At 42.4% G+C, this 26495-nt stretch overlaps 2 protein-coding genes across 3 annotated transcripts in view; one reads left to right on the top strand and one right to left on the bottom strand.

Moving 5' to 3' along the window:
* The window catches only part of kcnab1a (potassium voltage-gated channel subfamily A regulatory beta subunit 1a), an 84421-nt gene extending 67766 nt beyond the window's left edge, over positions 1–16655 (top strand). The window contains exons 6-14 of one of the 2 annotated variants that reach the window (XM_084558591.1): positions 6151–6195; positions 7322–7365; positions 7565–7651; positions 12364–12449; positions 13860–13980; positions 14260–14354; positions 15623–15743; positions 16121–16209; positions 16394–16655. In XM_084558591.1, coding sequence (XP_084414717.1) covers positions 6151–6195; positions 7322–7365; positions 7565–7651; positions 12364–12449; positions 13860–13980; positions 14260–14354; positions 15623–15743; positions 16121–16209; positions 16394–16483 — 778 coding nt within the window. In that variant the 3' untranslated portion in view covers positions 16484–16655. The remainder of the gene's footprint in view (positions 1–6150; positions 6196–7321; positions 7366–7564; positions 7652–12363; positions 12450–13859; positions 13981–14259; positions 14355–15622; positions 15744–16120; positions 16210–16393) is intronic. The other variant, XM_084558592.1, reaches the window with a different exon arrangement.
* Positions 16656–20878: 4223 nt separating this feature from the next.
* Positions 20879–23160, bottom strand: ssr3 (signal sequence receptor, gamma). Its single transcript, XM_084558590.1, has 5 exons — positions 22918–23160; positions 22426–22552; positions 22025–22123; positions 21501–21632; positions 20879–21203 (listed from the first exon to the last, which is right to left on the bottom strand). The coding sequence occupies exons 1-5, from the start codon at positions 23048–23050 to the stop codon at positions 21137–21139; spliced, it is 558 nt and encodes a 185-aa protein (XP_084414716.1). The 5' UTR covers positions 23051–23160; the 3' UTR covers positions 20879–21136.
* Positions 23161–26495: the final 3335 nt, after the last annotated feature.

Here is a 26495-nt window from a genome sequence, read left to right as displayed (position 1 = left end):
CAATGGTTTTATTGGAGGGGCGGAACTGTTTAGCCCATGCCAGTCCTGCGGCAATGGCTTCCGCGATGGTCTTAAGGACTTGATCATGCCTCCACCTGTACCGACCCTCTCCAAGTGCCCTTGTACAGCAACTGAGGATATGTTCCAGGGTTCCTCGCTTGGAGCACAGTGGGCATGCTGGTGTCTCTGCTATGCCCCATGTGTGCAGATTTGACGGGCTTGGAAGCACATCATAAACTGCCTGGATGAGGAATTTGATGCGTTGAGGCTCAGCTTTCCAAAGCTCTGCCCAGGTCACTTTCCTCTCAACTGCATTTTCCCATCTTGTCCAAGCTCCCTGTTGCTTCATGCCCACAGCCTTGCAGGTTCTCGTCTCCTCCACTGCTGCTCTCACCTCGTCCTGAACAAGATGTCGCCCTTCCTTCCCCTTGGTGTTCAGTTGGGGAGATGGAAAAGATCCTAGCCCAGCTCGGCCTCGTGTGACCACTCCAACCAAGCTCCTGTGCCGGAGCCTAGCATCTGCCTCTTCAACCGCTTCCTCTGCCCTCCATTTCCTGCCAGTCCTCACTTGGATCCCTGCCTTAGCCACCTTCGGATCACTTGAGTCCCTGTACTGAACCACTTCTCTGGCTCTGGTGACCTTGAATTCCTCCTCCAAGGATTTGAAGGGCATTTGCAGTTTGTTGCTGTTGCCGTAGAGAGCAATGCTGCTCAGACTCTTTGGTAGTCCAAGCCATCTCCGAAGGTAGTTGCTGACCTTCCTCTCCAAGGTCTCAACTGTTGAGATGGGGACGGAATAGACCAGGAGGGGCCACAGAATCCTGGGAAGGATGCCGTGCTGGTATACCCAGGCTTTAAACTTCCCAGGTAGGCCTGACTTGTCCACGGATTTCAGCCAGCCTTCCAACTCAGTGCATAACGACTGGATAGATGTTGTGTCTCTCAGAGAGCAGTCGAAAACCTTGCCTAAGCTCTTGACAGGCTTCTCTGAGATAGATGGAATGGCTGTGCCTGCGATGGTGAACCGGAACTTGTCTTCCACCTTCCCTTTCCTCAGCACCATAGATCTTGATTTGGCGGGTTTGAAACGCATCCGGGCCCACTCCGCCAGCTTTTCAAGTCCCTTCAGAATCCAACGGCAGCCCGGGACTGATTCTGTCGTGACTGTGAGGTCATCCATGAATGCCCTGATGGGTGGTTGCCGTTGTCCGGAGTTCGTGCGGGGCCCTCTGCACTCTGGCTCAGCAGATTTTGTGAGCATGTTCATGGCTAGTGAGAACAGTGTCACAGAAATAGTACACCCTGTGATGATACCGATCTCCACCTTGTGCCAACTGGATGTAATTGCTCCTGAAGAGACTCTCATCCTGAAATTGCTGTAATAATCAGCAATGAGGTCTCTGCATCTGCTGGGTACATGATGTTTCGTCAGAGTGAGCTGGACGAGCTTGTGTGGAATGGAGCCGAATGCATTTGCCAGGTCAAGCCACAGCACTGAAAGGTTACCCTTCTTCTCTCTGGCCTCCCGAATAAGCTGTGTCACCACACCGGTGTGTTCCATACATCCTGAAATTCCTGGAATGCCACCTTTCTGGACAGATGTATCGATGTAGGAGTTCTTTGCCAGGTAGATACACAGCCGCTTGGAAACAGCACTGAAGAAAACCTTTGCCTCAACACACAGCAGGGAGATGATGCGGAACTGGTCTAGCTGAGTGGAGTTTTCTTCCTTTGGGATCCATACCCCTTCAGCCACTCTCCATTGTTCAGGGATCCTTCCCCTTCTCCAGAAGACTCGCAGGATTGACCACAGACGCAGCAGGAGTTTGGGACAGTTCTTGTACACTTTGTATGACGTGCCACTCGGTCCTGGAGCAGAGCTTGCCCTTGCTCTGCGGACAACCTCCCTGACTTCCTTAAGCTGCAGCTCCGACATGTCGAACTGCACTTCTGGTTCAGGGGGGTCTATGAGGATGTTGCACCCTCCCAGCTCCTGCTCTCTTGCGGGGTCGCTGTACGTCTGCTTCAGATGTTGGTCTATGATTTCCTGCGAGGAGGCCAGTTTGCCACTCCGCTTCTGCCCCAGCAAATCCTTCATGAACTTGAAGGGGTTAGCGATAAAAGCAGCACGCTTGCGTGCCCTCTCGCGTCGCCGCCTCCGATGCCACTCTGCGCGGCGGAGAACTCTGATCTTTTTTCGAAGGAAGCACATTAGCTGGGCCAGGCCAGTGCGTTCCTCTTGTCCTGCCGCCTTGTACTGGAACTTCAGCGCTTTCATCTCCTGCCTGATGTTGTGGATCCTTACAGCTCTTTGATTCTTTGAGTAAGTTGTTCCGGAGCTTTTCTTCTCCTCCTCGCCAAACCTTTCTGCTGCAATGCTGACAATGACTGCTGTCATTGCTTGTAGCTTCCCGTCGGCCTCTCCCTTCGCCATTGCCTCCAGAATTTGGTCGACATCGTCGTCAAATTGCTTCCAGAGTGAGGTCATGCTAGCTGCAGGCCATTTGATCCGCCTCCTGTCAGACTTGATGCTCGCGGGATTAGTTTGCAACACATGGAGGTTCCGGGCACTGTGGGGTGACTCCGGGCCTGGCACCTCCTGCGTCTCACCAGGTGTAACACCTGTGCGTTGTGTTGATTCTGCTCCCAACGGGCACTTCATCCTCGCTCGGTGGATCTTCAAGCCATGGATGTTCTTGCAGACCTTGCCGCATGTACACGTCTTGCTCATAGTCGATTGTCCGTTGCCTGGGTTTGTAACCGCTGTGTCCGTCCGACTGGGGTGCTCATCCTCCCCCCCTCTCGGGCACCCCTGGGGGTATTTTTCCATTAAGTTCATCGTAGCTTGGTTGGGTTCCTCCTCTCAGAGGATGCAGATTGGGTTGCCGACCCGTTCTGCCCCGGTTGCCGTCTCTCCGGGCTGTCACTGACTCTCCAGTAGTCACCACACTCTTCATGGTTGTCAACCAGTCTTTCCTGGCTGTCACTGATCTCTCAGGGTATTCGCTGTGTACATACATCTACTGATCACAATGCAGTATAATGAAATAGTTATTGTGTGTCTGCAACCATTTAGTTTTACACAAATTTCAAATATTCTTTTTATGGAATTGAAATATGCTCAGTTTTTTATTAATATTTTATTGTTGATCTGTAAATCGTTTCTACATTGTGTTTTTTTTAGTATAATCTGAAGATCTAGAAGAAGATTATTGCTGCCTTGAAACAGAACTCTTGAGCTTGTGACATGATAATTGGTTTACATTGTATGGCTTTCAAGTGGTAACATAGGCTGTGAGTCATTTTTTAGAGCTAGAAGCTAGAAGCTACCAAACCAACAAGCAGCTAACTTTATGTAGGAAAGAAAAACATACGAAATAGACAAGGCCGTTCTGAATATCAAATTTTGCCCTAGCCAATATATCCACTGAAAAATTAATTTCCATGGTCCCTGCCATTCTTGACAACACGTCACAACTTCTGAACTTAGAGCTTTCATAAAATTTTCACTTTCAAGGTTGTGAAATATGGACCATACACCAATCAGCCACAACATTAAAACCATTGACAGGAGAAGTGAATGTTGACCTGGCCTCCAAATTTCCTAGATCCCAAACTGATCAAGTATCTGTGGGATGATCCACAGAGGCCCCTCCCCTCAACCCATTGGACCCAAAGGCCCCCACTAACAACATTCTGTTACCAGACACCACAGGACACCCTCAGAAGGCCCATGTCCATTCTCTGATGAGTCACAACTGTTTGGGGGCACAAGGGAGACCTACACAATATTAGGAAGGTGGTCATAATATTATGCCTGATCGGATATGGACATTGTAAATAGAAGCCCATAAGACGGCAGCATAAAAATGAGCTAGCTTGGAAGTCCAGCATGACTTCCCCGTCCACAAAATGTTTGCAGCAGAAAGTTGGTCTGGAGTAACTCTTTTGGAAACCCACTATGTCCAGCTATGCAAATCATTTGGGTGGACTTTATGTGGTGAAGGACAGAAGAGGAACGGTAACATAGACATACAGGTCATCTCAGCACCTTGGGGGTGAATTTGTTTATAACAAAATGGATCTGATTAGTTGAGTCTAGCGACATCAAATGATGTAAAATGATGCAGCTGATAACACTGATACAGACTGAACACTTTGAATACAAATATTGATTATTTAATGTATTTGAGGTGAAATCATGATATTTAGTTATTCTTTCGTTCATTTTCTATATCATAAAATGTACATGTAATGTGGGCATACAAACCACATTACAAATTATTATTTCAAATGTAATCTGAAACGAAACGAAAGCAGCAGGAAGTAAGTAATGAAGCCGCTCTCTGTAACATCGTTGGCCACTGTGTGATATGTCAGCATGAAGCAGCTCTTAATGTGGGAACATTTAGCTGCTGGTCTCCTCTCGCTGTGCTGACTCGTTGTTCCATCATTATGCAGCTTAGCGTCATGTACTACGCCGACCGCATTACACCAGTAGACGTTTTGATGCTTGAACAGTTGAGACACAATGAACCTGACATTTCAGTCTCTGAGGTTTCTAAGTGGAGGAGAGAACAGGCGTTGCTGAAAAAATGGGTAACATGACACACAACTCTCAAATAGTTGAAGTGTAACATAGGACTGAACTCTATGACAATTTGCTCATTTAATTAGCAACGCCATAACTATCACTTGATGAAAATAATCTGTCAGGTTTATCCTCTAATGCAGTTGTAACAGAAATGTTGTTTTTCTTGGCCACATTCTGTGAAAGAATGTGTGGAGTATGTGTAGAGTTTAGTGATTTAACAGAGCACCAGATGTGCACCAACAAGGTGTCCTGTAAATCTGTTAAGCAATATGTGCATAGAATATCTACACCTGTTGTTTGTACCACTGATTGGTCTGACAGCCTACTTTTTAGGCTGATGATTGAGAGTTTTGAGGACACAATTTAGCTGCGAGATCAGGGGGAAAAAATCTATGACTGGACCAGATGTGGTAGTGAGTAAAGCTGTGAGCTGTGAGATCACAGAAGGGAGAAGCATGAGATAGTGATATCCACAAAACAAGCTGAAACAGGGGCATCTGGACTTGCTCGACTACCCTCTTCAGTTCTAAAAGACTGGTGGGAAGTTGGGTTTTAAATAGGAATATCCATGGGTGTCGCCCATCAAACCCAAACTCACATGACTGTAGTCTGGTAATGACCTGATACTTACCTGTAATTGTTGTCTGTTCTCGTTCCCCAATAAATGGTACCCCAACGACCCATTATTGGTCAGTGATGCCATCTCAAGGTGTGTATGGGAAGTGTAACTTTTTCAGAAAGTGTTTCCAGATGTTCCTGTTTAAATTCTAACTCCACACCAGTCTTTTAGAACTGAAGAAGCTACTAGGATGAGTGGTGAAATGTCCAGTTGCCCTTGTTTGGACTTGTTTTTTGGGGGAATTCCATGACCTGGATGACTGAGAATCTTCTCAGACACGAGCTAAGGTTGAAATACATTTAGACACTTCAGTTTCAGGGTCCTGGTTGTATTCATGCAGACTCACTCTGCCGTCAAATCGTTGTATTTAGGGTATTCACGAGGTGAGACCATACGAGCAGACCCCTGTTGAGGTATTCACATCCTCAAATTTACAGAAAAGTCCTAGTTCACAAGTTGTGACTTGGTTGCAGAAACGGCTATGGTGGTTGTTAGTTAGTTAGGTCATTTATCTATTATAATTTAGTTGTATAAACTTGTCTTTTTAACTTTATAATTCTGTATGTGTGGGGATAATGTTGATTATACCAGTAGCCTCATCTGTTCATTATGCCTCTATATTTCCTATGTTAAGTTACTTGGTGTTTAGCTTGCTGAACAGTTAGCCCCAGTGGTTTCTAGATAGCAACAGTTGCCTCGTAGCGGTGTTCTCGTGACTTGCAGCTGACATTACCACTTGAATGTCAAGCAGTTTGTGTACGCAACTTCCCATGTCAACTAGTTCCATTTGAAGGCAGCATCACAGTCACATTTTCGAGACTCACTGGAACTCGTGAACAGAGCAGAGCCATCATTAATGTTATTAGTAAAACCTGTGTTTTTTTCTACTGACTGTGACACATCCACCTTCTTCTGTTTTTTTCTGCATCTTTCTTAGGCGATCCAGTTTGGTGATTACGACTAAACTCTACTGGGGAGGGAAGTAAGTTGGAAAACTGTACAATTTCCATGACTAAAAAAATGACATGTCCTGAAAAGAAGATAAATTTATTTTCAGTCTTTCTCATAGAGATGCATTACAGTATGTGTATCCTCCAGGACAATACATGCATTTCTCTTCCTCATATAACATTTGCAAAGATCATTTTTAACATATTAAATCCTGCATTGCGTGTATGAGATAAGATAATCCTTTAATTTATCCCACAGTAATTTTACTCTTTTCTATGCTGCATAGAATAGAGTAAAATTAGTGGTAGAATTATTGCTTCTAGATGTTTTAGGGGATCTTGATGACAATTCAATAATACAAAAAAGTCATCACTCATAGGGACACATTAATTAAAATTATATTTTCCTCCAAGAAGGCAGAAATCAGTTGACAGACATGAGTTTGAAATAGATTTGATCCTTTTTTGCTACATTTAGAACTGAACTGAGAGATGGTTACAGTTTAGCCTCTCAAGAACATATAATGCTTTTCCAACTGTGCTTTTGTGTCCATTTTTCTCTCTTAACAACCTGAGCAACATCATGTCACATACAGTAAAAATCAACGGAAGAACCAATTCCACTGCTGAGTCTGGGATGAAGAAATGCGTTATATAGCGTGCACACACACACACACATACATACACACACACAGAACGCAAAACACAGAGGCTGTGAGGCTCCACAGCAGAGACTGCCCAACTGGCTCTGGTGATAAGGAAGAAGTTATTCTCAAGTTCCTGGGCATTTCTTCCTCCCTGTTAGGAAAACTCTGTCTTCTGTCTCCCTCCCGCAGAGTTTGGATGCATAATGATGCTGAACAGTTTGGAGTGCACTGACCCATTTACAAAAAAACAGCTTGAAAACTACATTGGGATCTTGTGTATATTTTTTTCTCACCCAGCCATTCGTCATAAGTGACTGAAATATTACTTTGATTTTGCTTAGACAGCCCAGACATTTCAGTAAACATTAAAGTCACATTCAGAACCCTTTCTACCATTGAACTTCAATGCTCCAACCTTGTTTGTGAGGTTTCATTTTTAAGACCCACGAGTGAACACAGATACGTTTCTGTTAACAACTGGTTTGTTGCTTGTTTTGGTTTATCCTTTCAGGGCAGAGACGGAGAGAGGACTCTCAAGGAAACACATTATTGAAGGTGAGAGAAGCGAAATACACAAACAACATTGTGTGCAATGTACAACAACTTGAGGCTTCTAATTTGTGCTTGAAATGGTGAAAGCGGAGAGTTTATTGCTGGATCAAACTAGGATTTTATTTAACTAAGCGCGCTTTCTTTCCACCTACGCAGTCACCTTTCACAATGTCAATCACTACATCTCTCCCGTGTCTCTCAGGACTGAAAGGCTCTCTGCAGAGGATGCAGTTGGAGTATGTAGATGTAGTCTTCGCCAACCGCCCAGACAGCAACACTCCCATGGAAGGTGAGTCAGCTTATCAGTATTCAACTACATCTGGAAATATCAAATCAAGCATCACTGACAGTTTGTCCTGAGGTGTCTGACTTCCAGATGTTGGATGCATTGTTATGTTCAGAGATATGCCTTTGTTTTAGTTATCAATCAAGTTATCAATTTAGAGAATGTTGAACAGATTTATTACATAACTGACTGTACAGCCATCGATACAGTTTCACAAGATCATCATGACAGTACTGAGGTGAAGCTCCTCTCAAAGGCCAGCTAGGTATCCAAAGCTCCAGGTTTAGGGTCCATATTAAATTAGTCTTGTTTTGGGTGAAAGAATGCTTTACATGGTTTGTAGTTCTGATTGAGAAATGTTTGAAATTGGGGGTTAGGAGCCTCTCATCTGGCACTGGGCTGTTTCCAGTATCCATTGTGTTACTTTCATGTCATGAGCTCCGGTGCTCTGTAAGGACATTGATTTCCTTAGGGTTTTTACAGTGAGGCCACATGTGAGACCTTTGTCTGAAATAAAGACCTGAAAAGTTTCTGGGATGATCAAATGAGTAACTGGAGGTGGCCACCATGGAGACCAGAGGCAGGATTTTAATCCCTTTTCCTCCTTAGTTTTTAACTGAGCTGTGGCTTGAGCTGTGATTTCTGTCAAGTTTGGCCTTTATTGCTCGAGGCTGGGCTCAGACTACAGGAGTTTGGGGCCAGTTTAAACACGAATTTACCCCTCGCTACGACTGAAGGAGAAATCCGGTCCAGATGTCATGCGGTACAGAGGTTTGGCCCCAAGTGTCTGGGAGGAGTTTACAGATCTAATGGTACATCTCTTAAACTTCTTGCATACTCACCAGGCAGTCTCAATGATTACCTGTCATTTGATATTTAGGATTTAAAATCTGGATAATTACACCAATTCTTTTCACACAAGCCAATGAGAGCTTATGTCGTGTATACAGAGCAGCTGTCACTAATGTGAAGCAGCAGTAAACAGACTAGCCTTCTAGGCTAACACTACTGTTGACATCTTGAAGTCTTCTTAAAAGTTTTCTTGTTTACACTTATTTATCCTTCTGCTTCTTTCTCGGTGCAAATGATTACACATCTACAGTGAGTTCTTTTTGTTTTAGTGTACATTACCACCATCTACAAGACTCTATAGATTAACAGAAAGCTGATGCATCACAGTCTCTGTTTTGTTTACATCAGCTTCCACTGTGATCTACACCTTTATTTATTCGCTGATGTCCAGATAACCTGTTAAGATGCTATAATCATCGAGTGCGTGCATGTGGCAGCCATATCAATAATAAAATGAGACAGAAGCCTTTAGGGATTGTTGCTGAACCTAGACCTGAGCAACTGCAGCAACCCCAGATCATAGCACTGCCCCCACAGGCTTGTACAGTAGACACTAGGCATGATGGGTGCATCACTTCATCTGCCTCTCTTCTTACCCTGATGCTCCCATCACTCTGGAACAGAGTAAACCTGGACTCATCAGACCACATGACCTTCTTCCATTGCTCCAGAGTCCAATCTTTATGCTCCCTAGCAAATTGAAGCCTTTTATTTTTATTTTTTTTTGGGGCAGGCAGTGTATATACTTCATATCCTACTCAATCCAACTCACCAACAGATAACTCCATGTTAATAATGTTAATGCACATTATTGCACCTTATTAATCCTTCCTATATATATATATATATATATATATATATATATATATATATATATATATATATATATATATATATATATATATAATGTATATTTACTTCAACCTCTATTTCTTGTACATTTGTTCATATGCACATTTTGTACATTTTTGCTTATACTATTATTTATTTTACTCATAGTTTATTTTTATTTTATTTATTTTTTTAACTTGTGGGTCTCAAGAGTGTTTTTATGTGCAACTGAGCTACTGTGACCAAACAATTTCACTTGTGCATGAAAAGAGTCTTCCTAAGTCTAGACATTTGAGTCCAGTTTTACTCCTGCAAAATGTGTCTTACAGCACAGCTAAAGTCAGGCAGGCAATCCTATATAATGCATTAGCAAGAAGTTGCTTATTGACATGCATATTAGTAGTGCATTGGTTCCTCATTAGTCATTGTAAATTAATTGTGTACTATTGATTTCAGCAAATACAGTCAATTAACAGTTGTCTTTCTCTCAGTACCTTATTAGTTCCCAACTAATCAATAATGATGTCAATAAGGATGATGCTATGTGAATTAAGCTTTGGTGGTTAGATTATCCTTTATTGTCAAGTAAGTTTACATGTACTCTGCACGCAGTTTTTGTGGTATTTTGGTGCATAACAGTCGCTGATAAGTAATCAGTAATTGACTGTATTCAAAGGATCATCCATATAATTTCTAAAGACCGGTTTTGAAGCTCAGTATGCTGGCCCCGGCTGCTGCCATCATTGCCTGACTGACTCCCAGCCAATTAAAAAGTAGTCATAGAGGTGGAGCGTGAGTGAAGCCGAGGCAGACTGGTGTGAATACCATTTCTACTGCGGAGTTTTCAGGAGGCGTTCTAGACCTTGTTGATGAGAATAGACGCAGACAGGAAGATACTGTACTTGCGGCATAAGGTTTTGGTCTTGATTTCATCATTTGCTGCAATTTTGTAGGATCTGATACTGCACACGCACACAGACGATGTTACCCCAGGTCTTTTTATTTATTTCCATTGACTTGGAATTTCAGCTCACATCTCCCCATGATTAGTTCTTATGTAATTCTGTCCACGGTTAGATACATTGTCCTCCCTGTCTCAAACTTGTTTTTCTCTATCTCTTGTTATACTGTCTTGGACTTGCGGCAGGCTGCATTTAAATGTGAGCACAGCATGCTGCTGAAAACAGAGCGAGGGTGTCAGGAGGGCCGGGTGAAGGATGGAGAGAAAAACAGGAGTTACAAGAGGAAAGAAATTGAATTGTTTACTTGTCTTAACACTGTGTTATTTCCCTTGACAGGATGCTGTTGAGTAAGGCATCTGTGTTTCAGGTTGTTAATTACCCCCTGCCAAACTGAAGGGAAAACCAAAACCTGCCATCTCCAGTCTTTTAGAGTCGTCCTGATTATATATATACGCTTTTTTTTATTATTATTGTGCGTGTGCTTATCTACTTATTAACTCTCCTCCCATCTTCTGTATTTTTATATAATTCTGTTTCTGACTTTCTTCTCTGTCTTGTCTCTGTTTTCTTCAACTTTCTTATCCCACATAATCTGCTGTCTTGCCAAAGTGAAGTACAAGAGTCCTGCCACAGTGAATGATTGCACTATAATTGGAGCGAGTGCAGGGCGATGATGAATAACCTTAATGACAGTCCTAATCTGAGTTTTTGTTGGCCCTGACTGCCGGTGGCTCGCACAGTCAGCAGTGCTGGAGCTAATTGCATCATTAAAAATGCAGCAGCTTGAATGTGATCAGAGGTGCTTTAGTGTGTGAGCTTGTTAGTTTGTCCCCGGAGTCGTTAGAGATGGGTGATGAGCCGTCGGCAGGTAAGAGGTACTTGAGGAGGCGTGTGGCCTCTGCTGAGTTTTGTTTATCAGTTCATCTCAGCCTGGAACAGATTGAAGAAGTTGCTGTTCTTTCAAGGACGGCGTTTATCTCAGATTTTGCCTTTTGATTTTATAAGTCTTTTTTATCATTTTTTTGGACTGTAAACGGGTGCTTTCTCATTGTTTGTTTCATTTTGTCTTTCTTTGGAAGTATGTTTTCTTTCCTATCTCTTCTTGCCACATATAGCTTGACTTTTATTGATTAAGAACATGTTGCTGATCTCTTGAGAAGCCACATTTAATCTTGGAACTCATCAGCTATCCACTGATGACTTTCAGTTGTGTTATGTTTTGGGGTTTCTGGTGGGAGGTATCTGGGCCAAGACTTCGGTCAATGTTTACAGTCCAGCTTGCAAAGTTCCAAACATTCAAGTTGATGTCTAAGATCGAGTCATTTACTCTAAGTAAGCATTTTAAAACCACAAGACTTTATTTAAGGTACTTATTTGAGAAACACAATGTGATAACTTGCTTGCCAATGGGGATGAAAGGGTGTTCCACCTATTTTAAGCTCCACATGGACCTTTTGTCCACCTTCCTAATATTGTGTAGGTCTCCCTTGTGCCTTCAAAAAAGTTGTGACTCATCAGAGAATGGACATGGGCTTTCGTGGGGGCCTTTGGGTCCTATGGGTTGAGGGGAGGGGCCTCTATGTATCATTCCACAGATACTTGATCAGTTTGGGTTCTACTGAATTTGGAGGCCAGGTCAACACCTTGTGCTGTTCTTCGTGTTTTTTGAGTTGCTCCTAAAGGCTGCATCCTGCTGAGGATGGCTGCTGCCATCAAGGACTGTCATTGCTATGAGGTGGGGGTGCCTAGTCTGGTCTAGGTGGGTGCTACATGTCTAAGTAACATCCACATGAAGTTTTCCAGCATAACAATGAATTGTCACAAGATGGTCAGTGTTATTTACTTCCATCTGTCAGTGGTTTTAATGTTGTGGCTGATCAGTGTATATCTGCCACTTACATAAAATTTGTGTCATGTTGATTCTTTCTCTGATGATGTCCTCTAGAGACATACATTAATTCAGATTGGGAATCATGCTAGTATTTTATCTTTTACTGTCACTATATATCACTTAATACATTGCTCAGCATTGATCCAGCTGACTGGTATGGATGTGACATTTCTCTACAGAGATCGTCCGGGCCATGACTTACGTGATAAACCAAGGCATGGCGATGTACTGGGGGACATCACGATGGACGGCCATGGAGATCATGGTAAGCTGCAGAGAGCTTTTAGTGAAATTATTTATGGAGTAACAGTCACTGAAATGAAGCTGAATGAATATTTCTCTTGTTCTGTTAACCTGGTGACACACTGACATAGTTTTTTTCCCACGTTAGAAAATGTAGAACTTGACCAAGATAAACAAAATTGTCTGAAGAGCGAAATAAATGTTTTTAACTATCACACAGCTGGCAGCCAACTGAACACCTGTTATTGAGCTACGGTATGCAGTTTTAAACCTGGCACAGTTGGTTGGATGGGGGAAGAAAATACAGTTTCTGGGAGATGTTTCAAGCCATTTAGTCAGATTGTATTTCACACCCTGTGACAAGAATAACTGATGATAGATGTTTTGCTTGCCAGAAACTAAAGCCTTTCCTTTGTCCTAGAACTGATGATCCACCCAGGAGACTTGGACACACAGCTCATTCATTGTTACAGTAAAGACAAAGAGGGGAAATTGGCCTGTCAGAAACAATCTACCTGCCGTTTCAACTCTTGCCACATTAATTAATATAAACACGCGGCAGAGAGCTATGAAGTAAAAGCATACCTCAAGTGACATTAAAGGACCTTACACCCATCCTCTCATGTTTCTCTCTCGCCTTATCCCTCTCCTTCTAAGCACAGCGCGATGTGTTGACATCCTCTCTCTGTGATCACAGTGAAAGGGAGTAGATATCTTTGGAGAACACAAGCCCAGATGAAAGCTGTGTAATTTAGATAGCATCAATAATGAAGGGGGTTAAACATTGTTCCTCGGCGTACGTGACGAGGCAGAAGTACAGTATACACACACACACGCACATAGAGGCCGGAGGCGCATGTCACGGCTTGCGGCACAGAAGGGCAACGGGTAATTTGTTGAGTGATGGCACCGACATTATACTAGCGTTACACTGAATGGATCCCCCCTCCTACCGTGCTCACATACTGACATTTGTTCCACAGCAGGAAACCTACAAAATAAAAGGGTGTTTACAGAGTTACAGTGTGTGTGTGTGTTTCCTCTGGCTTTCTGGAAGGCCACATGGAGAGAATAGATAAGAAGCATATAGTGTATAAGTTAAATAGAATATGATGCCTCAGATAAGGAATATTGATCTGGTGAATTACTGAGAGCTCTGCATTTGAATGTGTGTCACGTTTCCACAAGCTGATTAACAACCCCCCTTCTTTCATTTCATCCCCGAGCTTATCTCTTCACTATCTGCCGTTCCTACCTTCTCTCGTACATGCTGTCATCCTTTTCGTTTTTCCTTTGTTTCTTGTTTTCTCACCAAAAGAGAAGCTTTTCTTTTTTTATTATGGCAGTACAAATGAATGCAGAGGAGGAAAATAGGTAAGAGGGTAAAATATGGCATTATAACTGACGGTTGCTCTCTGTCTTTTATCTCCAGGAGGCGTATTCAGTGGCAAGGCAGTTTAATCTGATCCCTCCGGTGTGTGAGCAGGCGGAGTATCATCTATTCCAGAGGGAGAAAGTAGAGGTGCAGCTCCCTGAGCTTTACCATAAGATAGGCAAGTGTTCTCTGTGTTTGTGTCTACAACATATTCACTGCAGCAGATTAATCCATCACAGACGGGCCTACTGATTAAAAACCATGTCTCTAGCCACTCGTCCAAGACGTTTGTCCTAACTGTGCTTTAAAAATAATCTCTAATCTCTGTTGCTCATTTCCCACTGAGCTTTAATCATGGTTTCTTTTTTTTATCGTCTTATCACTTTTTCTGGCTCTGCTCTTGCACATCTTTTCACACCTCTCCCTCCGATTTTACTAAACCTCCCTGTGGCAACAGGAGTCGGGGCAATGACATGGTCACCGCTTGCCTGCGGCATCATCACAGGGAAATATGAAAATGGCATTCCTGAATCTTCCAGGGCCTCCATGAAGGTAAGTTGGAGGGTTAACCTCGGCTGTGCTCCCAAAATGAGACGACAATGAATGAGCCATAGACTCAGTTAGTGTCGAATGAAAAATGAGATGTGGTTCATAAAGATTCCTAAAACACAGATTGGGGACTGAAGTTGCTGGAACTGACGCTGCTGGTAAAATTTTAAATTTAAATCTAAATATTACTAGACTTCCTTCATAAAATAAGCACAAACTAAATAACTATTTCTTCACTGTGACATTATTTGTATACAATCTATGAGAGGGGTGTCAAGCATACGGTCCGCAGGACAAATCCCGCCCTCTAGGGGCTCCAGTCAGGCCCGTGGGATAAATGTGCAAAGTGCAAAAATTACATAGACATTAAATTAGTAATAGCAGTCACTTTTTTTGAAAAATTGTAGTTGTAATCTAGGCTCAAACTGTTTTAGTAATAGGCGGTAAAGGCTTCTGCGTCAATTTGACGCCTTAGCTGCGGTGACAGCGTCTATGTCCCCCAGTACTTTAAATGCACCTTAAGAGTTGTGGACGTAACGCAACCCTGAGACCCAGAACTTAACAGCAGAGGGCAGCAATGCGCTTATTTTTCTTAAGAAGTTTCAGGTTGTTCATAAAATCTTTTGTAAAAGGATAGTTCATTAAATGGAGATATTTTCATAATGTACTTCTTTGCACTAAAACAAAGGCAAAAATTTGGAATTGTTGGTATTTATAGTTTATTATGCTATTATGTTACTGGTCCAGCTTACTGAGATCAAAGTGGTCTGTATGTGGCCCCTGAACTAAAATGAGCTTGACGTCCGTGGTCTATAAGCTTTATACGCAGTTCTAAGCAACAGAAAGGTTTTGCACTGCTTTAACTCCTCCTAGATACAAGGTGAGACATGTGGTTTAAAATCAGGATAAAAACTGTAGTTATACTACTACTGTAACCAGGAAGTACTATGTGTGACTGGAAGTCATTGAATGGAGGTCATGTTATGCATCCCCAGCCCATCCCCCCCAGTATATGCTTTTGGCTATGGTACAGCATGTGTTGAAGAAATGGATCAGTACAGGCTGTCTCATTTAAAATAGATGAATAAATGAACACATGTCTGCATCATTTGTGCTAAATCCTCATCAGTCTTTCCAGTCAGTACTTTTAAATTATACAACATGCCTGGAGACCTGTTCACTTCTCCTCCTTTTATGCCCTAATCACATACTTCCAGTTGTACTTTTCCCACTTTGATCTGTCTCTGCTGTCTCCTCCTATCTCCTCCCAGTCCTACCAGTGGCTGAAGGAGAAAATAGTGAGTGAGGATGGAAGAAAGCAGCAGGCTAAGCTGAAAGAGCTCAACCACATTGCGGAGAAGCTGGGATGCACCCTGCCTCAACTGGCTGTGGGTAAGACTTTCCTGTCCTCTAACAATTAGTGTGGAAGCAGCTTAAAGCACGGCCGGCTTTGACGCCATAACTGCCCAGGGCTGTCAAAGTGGAGCCTTTTTAATGCAACCTAATTAGTCATCACCCCTTTTTATATTGCCTGTGTTTACTTTGCGTTTGACTTGAAGATTTCATTTTCTCATATGAACACACATTTTTCAGATCTACTTGCAAAGCAGTACTGTCAGGTTTAGACAACAAATACCTTGATTCTTCTTGGGATATTGATATTGTTATGAGCATCCAGGAAAAGCAAGTTGAGGACAATGCTAGAAGCTCAGTTATATTTGTGGTCAGTTATAAGACATCCACAAACTCCTGCTTCATACTGTCTACAGCGTGGTGTCTAAGAAATGAAGGAGTGAGCTCAGTCCTCCTGGGAACATCCAACCCTGAACAGCTCACTGAAAACCTTGGGGCCATACAGGTAAGAATATACACTGTTTATATATCCTCTATCCTCCTCTTCTATTGATTGCAAGGTTAAAGGGCTGCACCTGGTTTATCTTTGAATGTCTTTAGATGGCCCTGTTTCTTAACATTTTTTCCATTTCCCTCCCCATGTCTCTCAGTTCTTCTTTAAGGCATAATTTCCACTCTATCTTGTGCAGGTCCTTCCTAAGATGACTTCTCATGTGGTGTCAGATATCGACCACATCCTGGGCAACAGACCGTACGGTAAGAAGGACTACCGCTCTTAGACCAGGCTGGTGGATCACCAAGAGGTCAGCTGTACCTACTTACTCAACCATACCGCTACCTTGGACCCTCCGTTCAGTGTTCATGTCCATGGTTCTCTCCTTGGGCCCCACTCAGCTCCAGCCCACCTCAGCCTGGAACAGACAGCCCCGCTAAGTCCAGCGTTGCATACTCTAACTTTGTCTGTTTGAGACTCGTTCCTGCTCAGATCAGCTCTGCCAGGTTCATCTCAGGTGCAGTCCAGCTCAGCCAAGAAACACTTAACAAACTCAGCTTTTTTTGCAGCCTTAAACGCAACTTTATCCGTATGAGTAAAAACTTTGCACCCTCCAACTAACCTACCGCATTTGGCATTGGCCCACACACACGTACTGTAACTATGCAGAGCTTAGAACAGCCCATGTTAAAGTTCAGATTCATTTAAAAGCCGCTTAACTCCCTCCACAGCTCCTCGTTTTAGAGATCTTCAACTACACTTCTGCTTCCACTGGGTAGATAAAGACAGAGCAGCAACGCACAAGTATTTAAAGTAAAAGTGCCTTGCTCATTGGCACCATGGCCCAGTTCAGACCCTTCAGTCACTTGACTGACTGTTTAAAATTGAGGCCTCCATTCACAAGTGATTGAATATGAGCACAAAATTCATATTGGATACATGTTTTATTTATGAGGACTACTGTACTACAGCTGAATGCATCAATGCAAGCACCTTAGACGACGCAGGAATGAGAGGTACCTCCTGAAATTGTACTTGAAGAAGCTCTAGTTGCATGCTGAACACCCCCAGTCAGTTAGGCAGTGCTTTCAATAAATTGCAATGCAGTGCAGCAAACAAAATTACCATAAGAGCTTAAAACTTTAACCTCCGTGTCAGAAGTACACACTCAAGTCGTGGAGTAAAACGCCTTCTCCATGAAATGCGGGATTTGGCAGTGACAAGGTGACCCTTCCCAGAACAATGGGGCTTTATGAATATGAATGAGGAATCAACAAAACCAGTTCCCTTTTAGCTCGGATCAGCTTTCAACTACCTACCAAATGTACCCAACCATATTTAGCACAGTATGACGTAGAAGTCAGGCAGCAGATCCTGAGCGTATTAACCAACAGATGCATGTTTCCATACTATAGTGTGCCTCTTTCTTCTTTTTGACAAAGCACATGAGTAAACGGCAGAAAGGATCAAAAAGACTGCAGGCTACTGTGAGGGACACCTGGTGAAGCAGGGGATTGTTAAAACATCAAGTACACATTGGAGAGTGTGAAGCATGTGTGAAGCCCCCATGTGGTCCTTTTGAGGAAGCGCTGTTTCACAATAACACAGAGGAGAGAAATGTTGATTTAAAAAAAAAAAAAAAAGACTTTCCTCTCTGTTTGCATTCATTATGGAGAGATATGTTTTTGCCTGTGAACTGAACCTGCATCGTTCGATTGCTTGAAAGAACCTCGAGGCGAGGATGAGGACTTATGAATGAGCATATGATGAATCTATGAAATAAAAGAATGGCTCTGCTCTGGTTTGGTCATAATAAGAAATAACTGCAAAAACTGCTTGCTAGCGGCACGATATGACATATAAGCAAGGTACTTGGGATGTGGCAAAGATTACAGTATTTATTCTAGAGTAGATTTATTTTTAAATATTGCTTTTGTTTGACGATGTTACATGTGTATAAAATGTTATGGCATACATTGTAACATAGGCAAAACCATTGAGAAGCCTCTCCTACATGTGAGGACTTTACCGTACTGTATGGCTAATATATAAATAAGATGTAAATAGAGTTATTTTGTTGCTCCTCTGCAGGCGCACTGCATCAGTTGCAGTGTTTGAGTCACTCTTCATCCCATCCTCCTCCTCCTCCTGACACCGTCACAGGATTCATTTCTGACTCCTGAAAGAGACACATTTATAATAATATATTTATTGTTTTTGCATTGTGAAGTCAATTATGAATTCTGTGTTAATAATAGAGGTTTTTAAAAATGAGCTTCTGTTATGAGTCCTGATAATGAGCTTAAATGTTTCTTGACGACTTTACTTGACTTGACGACTCATTATCTCCGACCAGGTGGTTCCGCTCTCAAGAGTTCATGTTTGTCGTCTTTTTTTTTTTTTTTTTTTTGTTCTGTTTCATCTGGAAAACAAGCCATCACTGAGATCAGCAGAAATGTTGGCCAGGTTCCAGCTTAGTCTTTGTGCACATTTGTTGACTTGCAGCACAAACACCTTTTATATTTCAATCAGAGGACGTCTCAGTTGAATTGCAGCCACGCATAGATTTGCCAGAAATTCTGTTCCACATGTCTGGATGAAAGAACAAGAAGCTTGCCCTTGGCTCACCCTTATCTTAAGACTAGTCTTGGATGATGACTAGATTTCAACTTTAGTCATCATTGTATCGGGAACAACTAGACCTATACTAACAAAAAGGATTACCTTTGTTTTGTTTTGTTTTTTAGGTTGAACAGTCAGTGAGCGTTTGCTCCACAGTCGTATCTACCTATTGGCAGAAATGCTTGATTATATGTATTTTAAGTTTGTGTGCAAGTTAACAAGTTGCAAAAGGTTTGAGTCAGGACTGTGGACTGTGGCCACCCGGCAGAGTGCCTTGACTTGAGTCCCGCAACAGGAATTAATTCAGGGATGTCTTTCATCACAAGTTGGTGAATGGAGCTTGGGTGCTGGCCCGTAAAGTAGTGTGAGAATAGAACAATATTTATGCAGATCATAGATGCACATTTCTATCATTAGTTTGCCTAACATGCGCACAAGGAAGTTTATAAAGTGAAGTATACAATTCCTTGATTTGTCATTGTTACTTAGCTCCACTATGGTCTTTCTTTTCTTCCAAGCGTTCACTCGCATAACGATAAATGTGATTCTTTGATGTGGTTAGCATGGTTTCTGCTTGGACCAGATTTGTTTAGAGTCATTCAAACAATTATCAGCTCCAGTGACTCTGCGACAAACTCTACTTTGTTTTACTAGAGAGAAACGAGCAATACAAGAGTCTGCTAGGGATTAGGAAATACCCATACTGTATTAATGAACTCATGCAGTGACAATTATAGGACCAGTGTGGAGGATTTAGTGACACGTAGTGGTGATGTGGCAGATTGCCTGAATACCAGTGTCTCAGCCCTCCCTGCCTAAGCATGGAGGAGAATCTGAGGTGGCCACGACTTCAACTTAAAAACATAGTGTAGAAAGTGCAACATGAAGAACTCATTGGCTTATTAGAGCTGATGAAATACACTGATGAAAATGTAACAATGATTAATCTAGTGTATTTCTGCTAATATAAGTCCTACACACTGGCCCTATAGACAAAATGGACCGTGCTCTGTCTGTTGTCTGAGCCGAGAAAAACTTTTTCTCTGGGAAACAAATCTAAAGGCCAAAATGGAACCAAGCAACAAACAATTCATCTGTGGCTGATTTATAACCTGATGATTCTGTCAATATTATAAAATCCTGCAACATTTACCCAAGATATCCTGTTTTGTAAGAATCCGACTTTACCAGATTAAAGCGGTCAATACCACAGACCAGCATTGTTTTCTGCAACATGTTGATGTGTGGATGGAAAAGACTTGAGGGACATTTAGTTTGTTTTTTTCTTTGTGTGACATAAATCACCCTTGGATTGTTTCCTTTCTGAACAGTGGTTTCTCTGTAAATAATCTATATGAAAGTGTGATTATAAATAAATGCATTGTCAATGGAAACATGAGTGTCTTTGCTGCTTTAGTTCAACCTGACTGATGGAAAATATAACAGGTCGAGTGAATAACACTGATTATCTCGTTATCATGGCGCCTGTCAGTGGGTGGGATATATTAGGCAGTGAGTGAACATTTTGTCCTCAAAGTCGATGTGTTAGAAGCAAGAAAAAATGGGCAAGTGGCAACACTTGAGGGACTTTGAGAAGGGCCAAATTGTGATGGTTTGACGACTGAGTCAGAGCATCTCCATAACGGCAGCTCTTGTGAGGTGTTCCCAGTCTGCATTTGTTCAGAGAAAAGAAAAGCGATGAACCAGGGACACAGCCAAGGCTCATTGATGCCCACAGGGAGCAAAGGCTGGCCTGTGTGATCTGATCCAACAGACGAGATGCTGTAGGTCAAAATGAAAAGTTACTGCTGGGTTCTGACAGAAAGGGGTCAGAATACAGTCTATTGCGGATTATTTTGTATGAGGTTGTGTAGCTGCAGACCAGTTAGGGTGGTATCATGCTTATTTTTCCATCACTTACCTGAGGAACACATGGTACAAGGATGCTCCACAATATTAGGTAGATGGTCATTATGTTACGGCTAATCGAAATAATGCATACATATTTCTTCCTCTGAAAAGTCTGACATGGACAGCACAGAAATCAATGACCGCAACGTGCAGGACAAGTATACCTGGTAGCTTTATTTGTTACAAAAAACAGAATACAACTGGAGAAACATGCTCCAGACATTTGATCATGAATTTCATGAAGTTGAAATGTGACATTTCAATCCCCTTGTAAGCCCAATTCCCTGCTTAAGTGAAAAACAATATCCTGTAAATCTTTGTTTACCCCATATCCTCCCCTCCCACCAGACCCATTCCCACCCCATCGACCCTCATCCCTGCAGCTTTTCCTCCTTTCATTCCTCCTTTACTTGGAGCCTGTGGACAGCAGAGCGATAAGTCCTGACGAGGCACTGATGGACAGGATGTAGTTGCTGGGAAAAGGTGGGTTAAGGTAAAAACATAAATCAAGACAGTGCAGGATGACAACTCACTCAAGACATTAAGCTTAGGAAAATCTAATTTTAAGGGGATTCGTGTGGAACTGTGCAGCATCAGTCTTCCTGGACTAAAACTATATGCTCACTGTGTGTCTGGGAGATCTACAGTGTCTAAAGTGTGTTCATCAGACTCAGGTCTTCCTTTATGATGAAAGCAGAGTAAACGTTAGGAGAGTTGTGCGATGCGTGTTAACTCTTCATATATGTTTTGAAATACGACTGAAAGGATACACAGTGGGGTTGAAGTTCTTGAGCAAGAAGAAGGAGGCGATGATGACGAGGACCAGGAACAGAGTGTTGTTGTAGAAGATGGAGAAGGTGGTGGCCTCGTAGTCAGCGACCTCATTCTTCTTCCACAGGATCCTGGTCATAGGAGAGAAAAAATGAACATGACTCCCGGTCTTCGTCACGTATTGCGATTTAAAAGACTTTATCTTGGCCAACGGGCAATTAAAAAGCTCCTTTTTCTCAAGACTCAATGTGCATTATATAATGTACGGTATGAAGGAGGTAATAACATGGTCATTTGGTAGAGACCCAGGTTGAAGATGAGCAGATAACCCAGTCAGTATTCTCTTTAAAGAAAGATCAACTTAACCAGCATCATGATGTTGAGTGCTCTTTAAAAACAGACGCCAACAGCACACATAGGACTACGACACGATGCAGTCAAGTCAATTTGTTAAAGCTAATAACCTCGGAACCACAACACAATGGCTGTATGAGCGGCTCTTTAAAAACATTAAGTCTTTCACCTCTCGTCTTTCTCCTTGCGGGACATCTTGCGATTGTCCGCCTCAGACAGCTTCCTGGTTACCTCCTTGGAAACGGCGTCCTCACGTTTCTGGGCAACTCTGGAGGATGAGAAGGGTTCACAGCATTAATGGTCAGTGAAAGACTTTGGTCAGACTCAAAGGGAGTAGTGTGAAGAACAGAAGTTAGTTTAAACCGCAATAGACTGACAAAAAGTTTACACGTTAGTTATGCAAAACCGCGTTTCATTTGAGATTAATGTTTGGTTTGAAAGTGTCTGCGGTGAATGCTGCATTACTTGTCTTTCTATATCAGTAATGTGACAAAATAATTGGAACACACAGGAGAGAGACACAGACAGCTGTAAGGGACAAATGAGGAGGAGTGTGTTTATCTTTCTTACTTGTGTTTGAGCACAAATTTGACATTCTTGTAGGCAAAAGCGACCAGGTAGGTGCTGACCAGAGTCATCACAGCGTACAGAACAGCAGACTGAACAAGGTCCATGTGCCAGATCCTCCAAAACAGCCCTAGGAAGACAGAGACACAACACTGATTAGATCAAGGAGCAGAGACTGAGCTGTAGCCAGGTGGTCTGATTTGTATTTATGGTATAGTCTTCTTCTTGTCGTTTCTTCGTGTTTATACCTAATGTGCAGTAAGTTATCTGCAATCTATATCAAATATCGACCTCATTGTAGCATTTAAATCATTACTATTGAGTCTGTTGTCTTATAACGCTCTATTGTCTATCTGAACCATTACGTGGCGTTAAGTTTCAGGCTAGATTCTCCGACAAGCTCCTATTTAGAGCGACTTTTCTCTGTTTTCCTCCTGCAATGAATCACTGTTAGCTAAGCTACTTAGCATCTAGCTAGCGGCTAGTAATACTCACAGATGGGGATGGCAGAGACGATGAGCGCATTTCCGTAGAACAAAGCTGTAGACTTTGCCGACAGGTTTCTGCTGAAGTCCTGGAGGAGAAGGTCTTCTTCTGACTGCTGCTTGTTGCTGCCTTTGGGAGCCATGTCTGCGGACTGACCGGACTGTCTGCTGCTCAGCTCTGGACACAAGGGGACTGACACGTCGGTGTACGAAGCGAAGAGGGACGCGTCAGCATAAACCCGGAAGTACGACTTCTTCTTTGTTCAGACCGTAAATGAGACGCCGCGGCTCAATGCTGCCCTCCGCAGGAAGACGAAGACACTGCATGGGCATCCATGTGTCGTGTTGTTGAAGTTTATTTTAGTACAATGGTTTTTTATTTGTGGTCCTCACAGTAGCAATATACTTTAACATTTTAAAATATTGATAAAATATCGCTTAAGTCTGTAAAGGTTCCCAGTCATCCAGGTCATGGTATATCCAAAGAGCAATCTAAAACAAGGGCAACTGGACTTGCAGAGTTTCTAGAAGCTTCTATTGCCGCTCATACAAGTTGCTTATTCAGCTCTAAAGACTGGTGGGGAGTTTGGGTTTAAATATGAATCTCTGTGAGTGTTGCACATCTGAAAATGGCATGACTATGATCTGTCATATGATTGGTGTTTGAAGGAAACTGTTTAATCCTGTTTTCCTTCCCCAGTGAATAGTCCTGTCAGAAACCATTATTGGCCAGAGACTCCAGTCTCAAGGTGAAAGACCTTGAACCAATAATAGGTTATTAGGGAACCTTTCATCCAGGAAGGAAAACAGGATTCCTCCAGTTATAGCTGGTTCTTAACAAAGTCATGCGATTTTCAGATGGGCAACACCCGCAGACGTTCCTATTACAATGCCAACTCGCCACCAGTCTTTTAGAACTGAAGAAACTCCAAGGATCAGTTGGCCTTGTATCAGCTTGTTTCTGGATACAACTCCTTTTTTAACAATAAGAACTATCAGATTTGGTCTTCCTCCTTTCTGCTTTAATGACAGCAACACTCTTCAAGTAGTTTTTCAAAGCTGTGTTTGGACTCACAATGCTGCTGAAATACAAATGAATCTCCATAAAGGTTCAAACCAGAGGGTCCTACATGCCTCTGAAGAACAGAGAGCTACACAACTACTTCTCCTTAGAATAACAATTTGCCTTCTGGCTCTTTGACTTAGTTCTGTTTTGCAACATCACAGTGCCACTTAGTAAGCCTTGTATTGCTGGAAACTTGAGACACAGCCATGTTTATAACAGGTCAGCAATGGCTGCTGATGAGCTGACTTAAATCCATGTCATCTGAATGTGCTTGAATAGGATATCTAACCTTAAAAGGATTTAACAGAGTCAATGGCACTGCTTCATTTTGACTGATGAAGTAGAAATGGTGCTGAATATGAAAGATTATTCATCGTCTCAGAATGCTTTGGCTCTTGTAATGAAAAAGAGGAGAGGATGCCTCAAAGAAGCATGGGGAAATAATAACATAGTACCATAATACCATCATTTATTAAACAGAGCTCTCAGGGCAATAAAGTGTATCCCAAAAGTTATCTGGTATTTAGTTTAGTTCTTGTTTTACCATATTCAGTTTATTAGTTTTAAAGTTTGATAAACTGTCAGTGCTTCAGCCTGTAACTCAAGGTGAACAAAGAAGAAACTGGAGAAAATACAGCTGTCTCTATGACTGAAACTGTTGATAGTATGTTTTATAGATTGTAACACCTGCAAAGAAAGAAAGAAAGAAAGAAAGAAAGAAAGAAAAGAAAGTAAAAAAGCATATGGTTTTGTCCATGCTGCTATGCTGTATATGCCAAAGAAAATATGAAACATCATCCACGATGTCTTTACTTCTCCATGAATAATTCAGCATGCCACAAATTTTAATACAAAATAAACTTTGCTACATTTTTTTTCTGGTATTTTAAGTCTCACCCTGCTTCCGTAAGGCTGACTATTTGTAGAACTCTTCACAGAGAGCCAGCTACTGCTACATAACTAATCTAGTTGCTGTGTACGTATAAAAGACGTGTTGCTGCAGCCACAAGTACAAGTCTGATTCACATTTTGCCCACTAGAGGTCAATATCTTCATGCCTATAAGAGTTAGTTTACGCCGGCTTCTTAAAGGAGTGCAACAGTAGATCCACAAGTCTTTAATCAGCAGGATTATAAGCAATCAACGAGAGTAAGGTTGTGGCCTCGTAGTGTATATATTACAGAGACAAAAAAGAATTTGATGTTTTAGGATTTCTAAACAGCAGCTACAGAGTGTTGAGAGGTGGATATTATTCGGCGGGGAGATTTCAGCCCTGAAACTGAAGTCTGTGAAGACTGTTTTTTTGGAGGTATAAGTCAAAGTGATCAAAATCTCCTTTAAAATCACAACAGCCAATAAGATCTCAATCTTCATGAACACTTAAGTAAAGTAAAACAGACTTCTCTCTGCCCTGCAGGCCATCTTGGTGCACACGCGTACGCTACTCGGTGTCCTATTTAAAACCCTTCCTCTACTCATCCTCATCTGACAAACATGCCATGGTGTGCATTTGCTGGCACAGATGCACAATCCATTAGTAGAGGGCGCGCATTTGAAAAAGTCCCTTTTCTTCCTTATCTCATCATCCAAGCCCTTCACACGCATGCACGCCGCTGGAGACGTTTAAGGGCAGCATAAAAAAAATAAAAAAAACAGACAGATACTCGGCCAGCACAGTGCTTAACCCCCCGCTGAGATGTTTTCTTTCTTACTCCATGTTTGCAGGAGCGAACAGCATGTGTGACCGAGTGAGCGCGCGGTTATGTGTGTGTGTGTGTGCTGCTGGGATGCGATGCAGACAGGCAGGTTTGCGTGATGTCCCAGTCTTTAAAAGGGGATAGAGCTTAGGGATTAACCGTGCACTTCAGGGGTGCAGGAAGGAGGCAAAGAGGAGGAGCAGGGTGGGTGAGGTGGTGATGCCAAAAGGCTTCCCAACAGAATGCAAGATGGGGCTGGTGATCTGTCTCTCTCTCTCTGTCTCTCTTCCTCTCTGTGTGTAACTGTGTATGCCAGATTACACTGGCTTTGGTAACACCACAGACGTACCCACCATGTGGCACATATACTGAGCAGTCACAGGAACACGCACACACACAGGGGCTCTTCAGGCTAGTCCAAAGGTGCTGGTATTCTTTTAGCTCTCTTCCATTGTACCCTGAGGAGTGTTTATGACAGATCGCCTATCACCATGACAAATTCTTTTTGAGTTATCTTTTCTCACTTGCCTAAAGCTAAGCCCAAGGAGCGCTACAGCTCTTACATCTGCATGCCACTGCATTATATGTATGTGTGACGATACTGTTTTAAAATAGCAGCCATCAGCTTTCCAAGGCAATGAGATCAACATGAAATCATTTTATTATTTTTTTTAAATCAGTATTTGTGACAAACTCACATAAACATGAGCTCAGATACAAACATTTCTTGAATATAAACAATGGATTTAGAAGTGGTGACAGTCCTAAGTCATTTTCCACAGCTTTGGATATAATGGAAGTCCCCCGCCACTGCAAAAATAATTC

This window comes from Chelon labrosus, assembly GCF_963514085.1.
Source record: "Chelon labrosus genome assembly, chromosome: 13".
Classification (NCBI taxonomy): domain Eukaryota; kingdom Metazoa; phylum Chordata; class Actinopteri; order Mugiliformes; family Mugilidae; genus Chelon; species Chelon labrosus.
The sequence above is the reverse complement of the archived record's forward strand: the minus strand, read 5'-3'. Positions and strand labels throughout refer to the sequence as shown.